Below are 11,907 nucleotides of genomic sequence, written 5' to 3'. Positions count from 1 at the left end.
ATTAAATAAATCAATTAAGCAATCATAATTAATTAAATCAATTAAGCAAACACAATTAATCACTTAAAAAAAAACTTAGTCACATAACTAAATCAATTAATCAATGAAAAATAAAATAAAATTTTCAATTCTATCCTTTTGAAAACTAGGGGTATTACAAACTTGGCATCGACAAAATGAGATTCTGCTTCTGTAAATGGTTTATGGTCCGCCACAACCGTTTGTACGACATTATTGTAGAAATTGAAGCACTGATAAATAGTCGATGGAATGACGCCATTACTATGTATCCAAGGCCTTCCCAATAACAAATTGTTGGACGTCTTTGTTGGGATTTATATGCCCCGGTATAGCGAATTCCTATTTGGATTAAAGTGACATATATTCCTGACGTATTTGAAATATTTATGCTTTATACAATTGGTGAATTTAATGTATTATGTTTCGATTCATTATGGAATTAATAGTGTTCACTTGATTACAAGAGATATTTATATAAGTATGTGATGGTGATCAATACATGAATATAAATAGTAATCATAAATTGTTGTAGTTGGTAATTATGGATGGACTCAAAATTAATTAAGACTTGAACTGGATTCGCTTTAGGTTGAAATATATTGCAAGAGTCGTCGTATGCAATTGCTCCCTATCACCGTCATGGCATTTGACTTTTAAGCATAAGAGAAGTATAGACTCTTCTATTAATTAGTAATTACTTTGATTTGTTCGGTGGAATTTTTGGAATCCTTAGACCGGCACTTTGGGTAATTATGTAATTAATAGTTATAGGGTTATATTTTCAATATTTGCATCATTACTACTTGTATTTATTTTGTATTGATTATGGTTGATCACAAAGTAAATTCGAAGGTCTTCTTGTGTTTTTAGATAAAATGATTTATTATATATTTATTTATTTAAATTATTATTTTTGTCAAACAAATGTTTTATTGTGATCAAGCCAGAAATAATCAAAGGTACCAAAATAAATATATTAATTAAGTAGTCGGATTGATGGCTTTATTTATCTGATAACTAATTATGCATAGAGGGGTCAAAGTGCAACATTGACTTAGAGATTATTTATTATTTAATTGGAGTTCAATTAATTTCTTTTAGTGGAGTAGAAATTAATTCATGAATTAATTTAAGTGGGTCAAAGGACCGGGCCAATTATTAATTCATTATAGCCAAGAAAATAATAAGCCCAATAGGATTCTCACTCATAGCCCAACTTGATATTGGAATCCTATTGGATTTGAGATATGTGAATTAGAGATGGAGAAGGATTTATTGTTTCCTTTTCTTATTTTTATGTTGCCGAGGATTTATTGTTTCCTTTTCTTATTTTTATGTTGCCGAGGATTTATTGTTTCCTTTTCTTATTTTTATGTTACCTATATGTACATGGGTTCATGTGTATTTTAGGAGAGACTTTTGGAAGAAAAGAAAAATGAATATATATTTTTTCTATCTCTAGATTTTAGGGTTTGCTTTCTCATCTAATGGAGGTTCCCACAAGCCTAATTTTCCAAGGTCATTCATGGGGGCTTATGGGTGATTCCTAAAAGCAAAACTATTACCAAGAAGATGGAGAGCCAAGGAGAAGGTATCTAGGAAAGGGATTTACAATAAGTGAGAACATTTACTTTAGATGAGAGATCTAAGGTTTACTCAAACCTTAATGTAAGTATTCAATCTATTAATTGAATGATACATCATATTTTATTTTTGCATAAAACTTGTCTCTATGTGATGAATCAAGATTTATGTATGAAAATCTCTCATAAAGTTTTTAAAACTTGCACGTTTCCCAATAGTCTTTACATCAATAACGTGGATAAGGTTTCAGCTTGGAGCTCGCCAATAGTTAGCTTCGCCCAAATAATGCCAATAGCTCTCTGTCCTCCTTGGTTAAAACCTTGAATAATAAGACGGCTATGAAATAACTCATCGACTGTGATGCAGAGATTTTTCATCGTAAATTTTGGCATGAGATTCACCGCTGATCCACTATCAACAAGAATTCGAGTAACTTTTTGTTCTTTTATGTAACTGGAAACGAAGAGAGGACAATTATGCGGCTTTGAACCCAACTGAAGATCCTCATCTGTGAAAGCAATTGGTGCATAACATGATCAAGCGTACCTCCGACTACTTCATCATCATTGGCTGTCTCTTTTGCATGGCCCTCCACAGGCTGGGCTTCATCTTTGACGAGCGATAAGCCGTTCCTACACGCCAAAATTGATGTAGTGAATGTGCGGTTCAAGGAAAGCCTTTTTGGGTCAAGTTTAAATTTATAAAAAAACCACTACCAACACTACTACTAACATAGCAAGAGTGAGTAGGGATCGTCTCAAGGGATTATGGGGATTGAGCAATGTCGGAGTTGATTGTGGAATCGCTATTAGGGTTAGTAGGTCTAGTGATCAAACAATTGGTTGGTAGGTTGATTAAGAACAACTAGATTAAACTAAGTAATAACAAAAGAGTGCAATTAAGAGTAAGTAAGAGAGAGAAGAGTCTTGGGATTTAGAGATCACCACCAAGTAATGCATTTCTATATTATTGACAAGTGATTAATGAGGGAAATTAGGATGTTGCAATATTGGTGTGTGTGTATTTGGTTGATTTAACAAGTAAGGATGACTAGTTAAGCATGTATTGTCTAAACATCATGTGAAAGGCACAATATATCTAAGTAATAAAACATATATTGTCTAAACAACATGTGAAAGGTACAACAAATCAAAACAAGTCATTAATCATTTCATTAGGCTCACAATCCAAATACAACACAAGATTAGAGACAAATGCTAATTGCATTCAAAAGCTTGGATCATCAAACAACAAGTATAGATTGTCCTCCCATTTAATACTACACTACAACTACACTACATCTACACTACTAGCATGAAAATAAACTAGGGGAGAGGCACAATCCATCAAAAAATAAGCATGAACCATCAAGAGAATCGCAAAAGCATTCTTTTAAGCACAATGTTTTGACAATCTCTAAATCCATGGCATCAATACACATATACATGCATCAACAACACAAAATCTAGAGACAAGAACATGAACATCAATTCTAGCATACATAGACATATGAATAGAATGAAATGATCAATTGGAAGCATTAAACCACACAAATCATTGATTAAACAAGATTTATATATATCAAGCGTTAAAACATTAATTACAACACTAATCCCTCAATAATATACAAGATTAAGATATAGAAAGCATGCTTGGGGCTAACTCTAGCCCCAAGAGGATGTCTAGCCACTCATGGTGATGATGCTCCAACCCTCATGGGCTAACTCCATGGAAGAGGTTTGCTCCTTGTTGATGAAGATCTCCAATGGTGTCTCTAGCCTCCTCCTCCTCTAAACTTCCTCTCCAAGAGATGATATGAAAAATATAATGTTCTTTTTGTTTTTTATTTTTGAAAAAGCAATCCTTATCCTTATATAGGTAGGTCAAAATGACACCTAAAATGAGCTGGGGTTGTGCACACAATATTCCCTAATGATTGGATAAATGACAATTTTCAATGAGATGGAATTTTAACTTTTTCGCATTGGAGGAAGTTCGATTGATCGAAAGTAAGTGAGATCGATTGAACTTAGGCTGGATCGATCCAACTGGCTAAGCTTTTTGGAAAGAGATAAATCCGAGATATTTATGGGAAAAGGACAAAAGTGGTTAGTAGGTGGTACAGTTGTGGATAGGATCAATCATTTGGATAAGGACAAAGGTGTTTGATCGATTGAAGAATGATGTTGGATCGATCGAACTTTTGGACTTAAGTGCTTTGGGTCAAGGCTTGGATCTATCTTGAAGTGCTGAGATCAATCAATGTTCGATCGATCGAACCTTGGACTTGGATCGATCGAACTTGCTGCTTTGCTTCATTTTGCTTCTTTCTTTCTTCACTTTGCTCATTTCTTTGTTTAATCTTAAAATTGCTTCAATTAAGCTTTTATTTGGCTGAGTTAGCTTATTTTCGGGATAAGTGCCTGAAAATGGAAATAATATGAAATCAATCTAAAACGGAAAAGTAAGATAAATAAAGGTACTAGAATGCCTAAGCTTAAGGGGTTTAAATACGCACTTTTCAGTGCTCATGAATCTTGATCCTTACTATTCTCGTCATTAAGGCTTATTTTCCCAGTTGAAACTATGTAAGCTGTCATAACTTCGTTATCTAGATATCCCTTTGGAAAGAACTCTTGCAAAGTAATGGGCTTCTAGATCCCTTTGCTAACAGAGGAGTGGTTTAGATGACTGTATCTTTTTGACCCATTTTCTATTATGGCCATACTGCTGTTTATGGCGGTATTGAGGTTTCATCTTCCTTTGCCCCATGTCGAATAACTAGTCTGAAAAATGTCAGATCGTTCCTTCTGTGGTTTCTTTCTTGTCACCAGAGTCCATCCTTCTTCATCATCCTGAAGAAAGACTCTTCCAAATGATGAAACGTCAAGTATACTTCATTGGCCAACATAGATGGGGATTGGTTCCAATAAGCCAAACTGGATGGTTCTATAATATACCTCAGAATTTGAGGTTGAGAACGAGTACTACCCACAACAGAAGTTGTCAAAGTAACAGTAGTATAATTTGAAGTTACAACTTCGTCTGTGTCCAACAAGATTTTTCCTTGTATTGTAAGATTCATCACCACCTTTTTGAAGATAAAACGCTTCTCAATTGGATGACTAATAATACGATGATATTTGCAGTATTTTGGGTCATTAACACGTCCCATCTCTTGAAGGCTTTTGCATTTAGGGAGTTCTATAATTTTACTTTCGAGTAAGCATTCCAATATGCCAAGAACATCGGAATCGAGAAATGGGTATTCCTTCTTCTCTAATTCCTTTAATGTAGGACGCTATTTTACCCCTATTGAAATTGGCGAGAATTTTTATCATCTTTCATGTTATCTTTAACAGATATCTTGACTGGGGTAGTTGAGATAGTCATGGAATCTTTAGCAACGGTCTTTGACGACTTGTCGCCCTTCTTCCAGTCCTTCTTGTATTTGCGTGGTTCTATGGTCACCGGACCTTTGTCGTCATGGGATTTTATACTGATTTCCATGTCATGGGCACGCATAGCCAATTCTTCAAATGTGCAACGTTTTATGCCTTGAAGAATGTAAAGAAGGCCCCAATGCATTCCCTGCATACACATCTCTACAACAGAGATTTCTGACAATCAGTCCTGCAGTCAAGACTGAGTGTTCGCCATCGATTAATGTAGTTGATTACAGGCTCATCATTCCATTGCTTCGTGCTAGTCAATTCTATCATACTAACAGTACGACGAGTGCTATAGAACCTGTTTTGGTCCCAACTATCAATTGATTCTGACTTTAGGTCAGTATACCACTCGAACACGTTTCCTTTGAGGGAACGGATAAACTGTTTAACTAGTAAGTCCCCGTCAGTTCCGGCATTGTTGCAAGTCTTAACAAAATGGGTAATGTGTTGCTTGGGATTGCCTTTTCTATCAAATTGCTGAATCTTCGGAGGTTGATATCCTACATGCATCCTCATATTGTCGATTTTCTTTGTATAGGGCTTTGAGTACATGAGAGTGCTCTGTGAGATGCCTCCGTATTTGGCTCGGATTATATTCATTATCATATCTTGCAATTGTTCGATAGATAATGAAGAGACTGAAGAAGCATGATTGGTTTGACCAGCCGCTTGTTCTGTCACTGGCGTCTATCTGGGGTCCTTTATGCGAGTACCTTGTGCCGTAGAATTAGGATTCCCAGACGGTGGTGGTGTGGAAGTTGCAAAATTCCCAGATGGCACTGCTGTGGAAGATGTAGGATTCCTAGACGGCACTGTTATGGATGCTGTAGGATTCCCAGACTGTACTAGTGATTCACTGAAGATCTGAACTTCCAATTTGTTCATCAGTGTAGCGATCTGCAAGTCCTTTTCTTCAACAGTCTTTGTGAGGTTCTCAATGGAACGAGCCATAATTGCTAGTTGTTCCTTTACCGTGGCGGCTCCAGTCATCATAGCAGCGACCACATCTGAGTATGATAGGCTTTGAGAGTCAACGTTCCTTGAAGTGATTGATTGTTCCGAAGTCTGACGTGGTGACTCTGGGGGTGAATCGACACTAGAGTGAGCATCATAGACAGAATGAGGTAAATTTGGTGGCGGAATCTCCTCTGGAACAACGTTAGGGTTCTTGACATGTTGAGTTTTCACATTCGCCGGCTTTGCTGGATTAGTTTTCACCAAGTCTTGCTAATGTTTGAATGACGCGATTGCCTGGGACTTGCTACGTGTCACAGGGCCCGTCAAGGTACTTCCATCACTTGATTTGGCTTTCGTGCCACTTTTCATGGTGGCTTTGGCGTCGACCTTTGCAGTAGCGATGTTCTTTTGGGCTTTCTTATCTGTCTAAGTCTTAGGGAGAGTCATAGAATCTGATAGAGAAGAAACTTGATGGTAGGAGAAAGAGATGAGAGGCAAAGGATGTCCCACCGGGCGTGCCAAAAATTTGTACATACAAATTTTGTAGTCTGTAAATAAGAACAAAATATGGAGAAAAAAATAATATTTTATTAATTTGGAAAAATTGGAGTACAATCCTCTGTAATATTCTTTACAAAGAATAAGATTCTCTGATTAGATCTCCTTTTTTGTTGGTTGGATCCAAGGGCTACACGAGCTTGATCTTGAATTACCGTGAAATTTGGATGAAGAACGGTATGATTTGATGTGCTTGTTGTTGATCACCGTGGAATTTGGATGAAGAACGGCATGATTTGATGTGCTTGTTGTTGATCACCATGAAATTTGATGAAGAATGATACGATTTGATGTGCTTGGTGTTCTTTGCTTTTGGGTTTGGATGTTGGGGATGATTATTGGCAGAGTTTCTGTATTTCCCTTTGAAATTCTGGATTTTTGAATTCTGAATTTGTCTCCCTTCCTTCTTCCTCCAGGCCTCTATTTATAGACTTTTTGGATTAATAAGATGATGACACGTGTCATTTCCTGATAAGGATAAAATCATAACTTATGATAATTATCCTTAACTATAATTATTCCAAATACATTTTATTAGGAATAATTATCTTTTCATTTAATCATCTGGGCTAGGTTAATTAAATAATTTAAGTGGACTAAGCTTGGCCCAATTAAATAATTTAATTAAACATTAGACCCATATTTGATGGGTTCATTTGTCAAAACCAAAGCCCATTAAAATTTTAGTGTCTACAACATTCTATTTTAATTACCAAATCATAGATAGTAACCAAATCACCATCTCTGATTTAGTAATTGGGTATCTACCCCACCATATTGAATTAGTTCCCTTGAATATCAATACTTGTTCTAACATTATATTTCTTTTGAACTTTCTAATTTATTAATTTTCTTATACCTTAATTGCATGCACAATTAAATCACTATATCTTAAATTAAAAATGTAAAATAGTATTTTTATATTTCCTTGAGTTATCGCAAGTTTAGCAAAGAGAATAATTATTAAATAAAAATTATTAGTATTATATTAATATAGTTAATGTGAGACGGTCTGATTTAACTATTTTACTCTAGGCCTCCAACAACGTCAAGCCTGCCTTGCATCTGCATCCTTTAGGAAGCAATGCATTCTCTTGAACTGGAATCTGATTTGCTCAACTTCAAAGCTTGCTCCATATAACAATTCTGCTCCTTCAATTGCCAAGTTGTGAAGTCTCTTTGCCCGAAAAAACAAACTCGGTCATTCTTTCTCAAGGAACAAGGATGAGAAGTATAAGCTCAGTTTAGCTTCTTAGGTCAACCTCATTTAGGTCGTGCAGTTGTGAATGGTGGGGGCAAGTTGCAATTGACATTATTTCTGTGTAAACTTAGTCAATTACTATTTTAGTTTCCTTTCAATTATCGTCTGCCTGTCACCCCCTTGATAGTTGAGGGTTTTTTTTTTGACAAGTTCACCTAAAAGAGAATTAAGTTATTCTAATCAAATGTTATTCATGAAATTCAACAACCAGAGTTAGTAGATAAAAAGACAATAAATCAAATTTGGGAAGAGATCTATGTGAAGGTTGTATTTTATTCATTTATAAATTTAAATTGGTAAGAAATGGAAATAAATAAATTGTAATATATACCATGGTTATCAAAATCGCGATTCTGAGTCGTAGAATCGCACGATTCTACGATTCAAAATCCAAAATCGATTCAAATCATAATAAAATCATTTAATTGGTAGAATCGGGTGTAGAATCGGTAGAATCGGGGATGTAATCGTAGAATCGTATGATTATACAGGATTCTATCGATTCTACAAATTTCATTATACACTGTAAAAGAGTAACCCCAATTTGTCAAAGACTAACCCCAATTTCATAATACACACCAGCAAAGATTGTTATTCAATCTTGAATCCTAAAGGTTTCATCACTCCGACTATACTATAGGTGAAGAAAAGAGGGGAATTCACCGGATATTCATAGAAATTAGATTAAAATCACATAAATAGGCAAAACATGGTACCTTCATCGCTGATCGTCAGTCGCTGGTCTTTGTCGGTCGCTGCTCGTCGGTCGTTGCTTCATCGGTCGTTGCTCGCAGGTCGCTGATCGCTGCCCTCTGGTCGCCGCTCGTGTCGCTGATCCCATCTTCTTCGTCGCTCTTTATCGTTCCTCTTCCTTCACAGACTTTGAAAGCAAAGATAGATACTGACGGAGGATTATTCAGATGTCACGTGGGAAAGAGACCACCGTGATCTGCCTTTCCTTCACAGACTTAGACCCAGAAACGTCTAGAAAGTATTAAATATTAAATAAATATTTTTTTGGATGGTAATATTAAATAAATATTCCGTTATATATAAGATACAATAAAAATAAAAAAAAAATTATATATATATAATTAATTTAGTTTTCAAAATATTATAAATCTAAATATAATTACTAATATAATATAGGATCGAGTTAATTTAATGTAAAAAATATCTCTTAAATGTCAAATTTTATTCTTGATAGGCTATGTTGAGGTTAGATATATTTGATTGTCTGTTTTGGACTTATTTTTGTTATATTTTATAGATCTTGCTGTTTAAAAAGAGTTAGTTTCAATTGTTTTTTCACAATCTACGATTTTGATTCTACGGAAACCAAAACGATTCTGCGTAGAATTCCGATTTTAACAACCTTGATATATACCATTCCATTGGATAAGAATTTTAAAAGCAATCCGTTTCATGTGAAACTTATCTGAACTATTCTGGATTCTGAAACTCTAATGTCACAAGTTGCTTGGGCTGTATCCCATTAGGGTTTTAGGGTTTTTACGCTTTTGTAGGGTTTTGGCGTGAACAACAATGGTGAAACGAGGCAAGAAGTTCTTCAAAGTTTATCTCCCAGGTCAAAGCACTCGACAACTGGTAATCTCTCTTCTTCTTACAACTAGCAACTACTATCAATCTTCTACCGCGATCAATGGTTGAAGAAAATGACTGTTTTGTTATGAATTTTTTTATTTTTTATTTTTTATTTTTTTTATCTTATAAGATGGACCATAAGATTATAAGGTCAATTTTCAATTCTAAAGCAATATATTGAATGAGTTGCAATTTATAAAATCAAATGAAACTTAGTGTATCTCTCTATACTGCTGTACATTATTCTTTTAGCTAAGAAATTTTATATAAATGGTGCAATGGCTGATATAAACTCACAACAATTTTTTTGTGATGGCTATCATATATATATATATATATATATATATATATATATATATATATTTCATGAGGTCTAGCTTAACTTTTTATTTTTAAATTAGTTTTTGATCTGTTACAGCGAATTCCACCGGCATTCGTCAAGGAATTCAATGGAACTATACCTTCCAAGTCTACAATTATGAATCATGGAAGGAGACAATGGAGGGTGGAAATGAGCATGATTGATAACAATCTGTATTTTCAAAATGGTTGGCACAAATTTGTGCGAGACAATACATTAGAATACGAAGATTTTCTAGTATTCTGCTACGTTGGTAGTTCAATGTTTTATGTCAAAATATTTGGAAAAAGTGGCTGTTTAAAGAAGGTTCCAATCCCTACTGGGAAGACTACTCAAAAATCACTTACAGTTTTCCAAGAAAATCAGACATTTAAACCCAGTAAGTACTTGTTAATTGTTAATTTCTAGTGGAGCATACAAGTTTCCAACTTACCTCATAAATCATATATATAGCTGATGTATAAATATGTACATGTAATGCAGGAAAGTCTAAAGAAAGAGGCAAGCAGATAGCTATTGAAGAGAATGATGGAGCTCGTAAAGCAGCAACAAAATTCGACTCTGCATATCCTTTCTTCCAACTAGTCATAAAACCATCTTATTCAGCTGAAATTAAGGGTTGTTTTCTGGTAAGGTTTACAACTCCAAATTTTTTTTACTAAAATTCAACCAGAACACACAACAATTCATATATATAGCTTTTACATATAGTAGGATAAGGAACTTAAACTCTTCTATTAGGCCACATTTAGTTACTCACCAGAATACTTGGTCATTGTTTGTGAAAAAATGACTGCTGGCCATTGTCACAACCAGGATCTCAGCTTTTGGGAGTCACAAAGTAGAACCAATTTCATCCAAGACATGAGAGTTCACAGTTGTTGGTAGCATTTCTTTGGAAACATTTCTATAACTGTGTCAGAGCTAGCTAGCATTGACTAATTATTAGGGCAAGGTGTTGCAAACGAAAGTACTTTTGATGTCAAGCTAAAATTTTTGTTATCCCACTTGTTTTGATTTGTTCACATTGTATATCAATGTTCATAATGATATTATACAAACTTGCACTATGTGCAGAATATACCATTTAGGTTCAAGGAGTACATGGAAAAGGGTAAAGAGAATGCTGTTCTTCAGGTGTCGACGAAGACTGAAGTCATGGCCTGTGAAAGTGAAAACCTATCAAAATTGCCAAGCCAGGATTTCTATGGGTTGGGCAGCATTTGCTAAAGATAACACTCTGAAAGCAGGAGATGTTTGTGTCTTTGAGCTAATTAAGAAAGATGATTTTGTGTTGAAAGTTTCTATCGTGAGGGGTTGAATGTTTGCTTATTATTTATATATATGTGTTGAATCAATGTTGACAACTTACTATGATATCACTATATGTAATATGTTGGATACAGATGATGTTTAAATTTTTACTGTCCTGATCATTTAATTAAGCTCAAGCATTGAAATGAATGCAGGAAAAGAAAATTGAGATTGGCTAAAACTGGAAGCCCAATGCCTCTCTAGCTTCAAATGACAACATGTCTAGTTTGTTAAAGCAGACTTGTAAGCTTGAGCTCTGTTTTTGTATTAGTGCATGTTTGGAATTCCTAGAACTTGTAATAAGCACTCTTCTTAGGATGTACATTAGGAAAATGTTGTGATGCATCACTAACTAACTGGGGGAGACCCGACATTGTTGTGCAGGAGAGGATTTTAGTCCATGAGGAAGCTTCAGTTTTCCGTTGGAGATCATGCTTTCCTTAAGGTGCACGTCACTAATGCATGGATTATTATGTAATTTGATAGGAAAGGAAAATTAGCTCCTAAATTCATTGGACCCTTCAAGGTATTGGAATTGAAGATGATGATGGTCAACTCTGTCATTATAGGATTTTGCAGCTTTATCAGTAAAACTTGAATCCGGTGGAAACAGTTTTAGTTTATTTAGCTAGCGCACCCCAAATAGGATTCAGTGAAAGAATGCTTTTTGATACATGGAAGGGGAGAGATTTTCTTATGATTGGTGATGCCTGAACATGCTCTCCTAGTGCACATGCATGTCCATATATTGCAACAGAATACCAAATTCTGACCTCCTAGGAATAATTTGTGCT

The 11,907-nt window shown here is 35.0% G+C and overlaps 1 protein-coding gene across 1 annotated transcript; it reads left to right on the top strand.

Moving 5' to 3' along the window:
- Positions 1-9,378: 9,378 nt before the first annotated feature.
- LOC132313838 (putative B3 domain-containing protein At5g66980) lies at positions 9,379-11,029 on the top strand. The gene is made up of 4 exons (XM_059812782.1): positions 9,379-9,441; positions 9,857-10,178; positions 10,283-10,428; positions 10,877-11,029. Exons 1-4 carry the CDS (start codon positions 9,379-9,381, stop codon positions 11,027-11,029), a joined length of 684 nt encoding a protein of 227 aa, XP_059668765.1.
- Positions 11,030-11,907: the final 878 nt, after the last annotated feature.

Source organism: Cornus florida, unplaced genomic scaffold (genome assembly GCF_030987335.1).
Source record: "Cornus florida cultivar Cherokee Brave unplaced genomic scaffold, ASM3098733v1 CherokeeBrave_3.0.0_Hap2_Chr06, whole genome shotgun sequence".
Lineage (NCBI taxonomy): Eukaryota > Viridiplantae > Streptophyta > Magnoliopsida > Cornales > Cornaceae > Cornus > Cornus florida.
The sequence above is the reverse complement of the archived record's forward strand: the minus strand, read 5'-3'. Positions and strand labels throughout refer to the sequence as shown.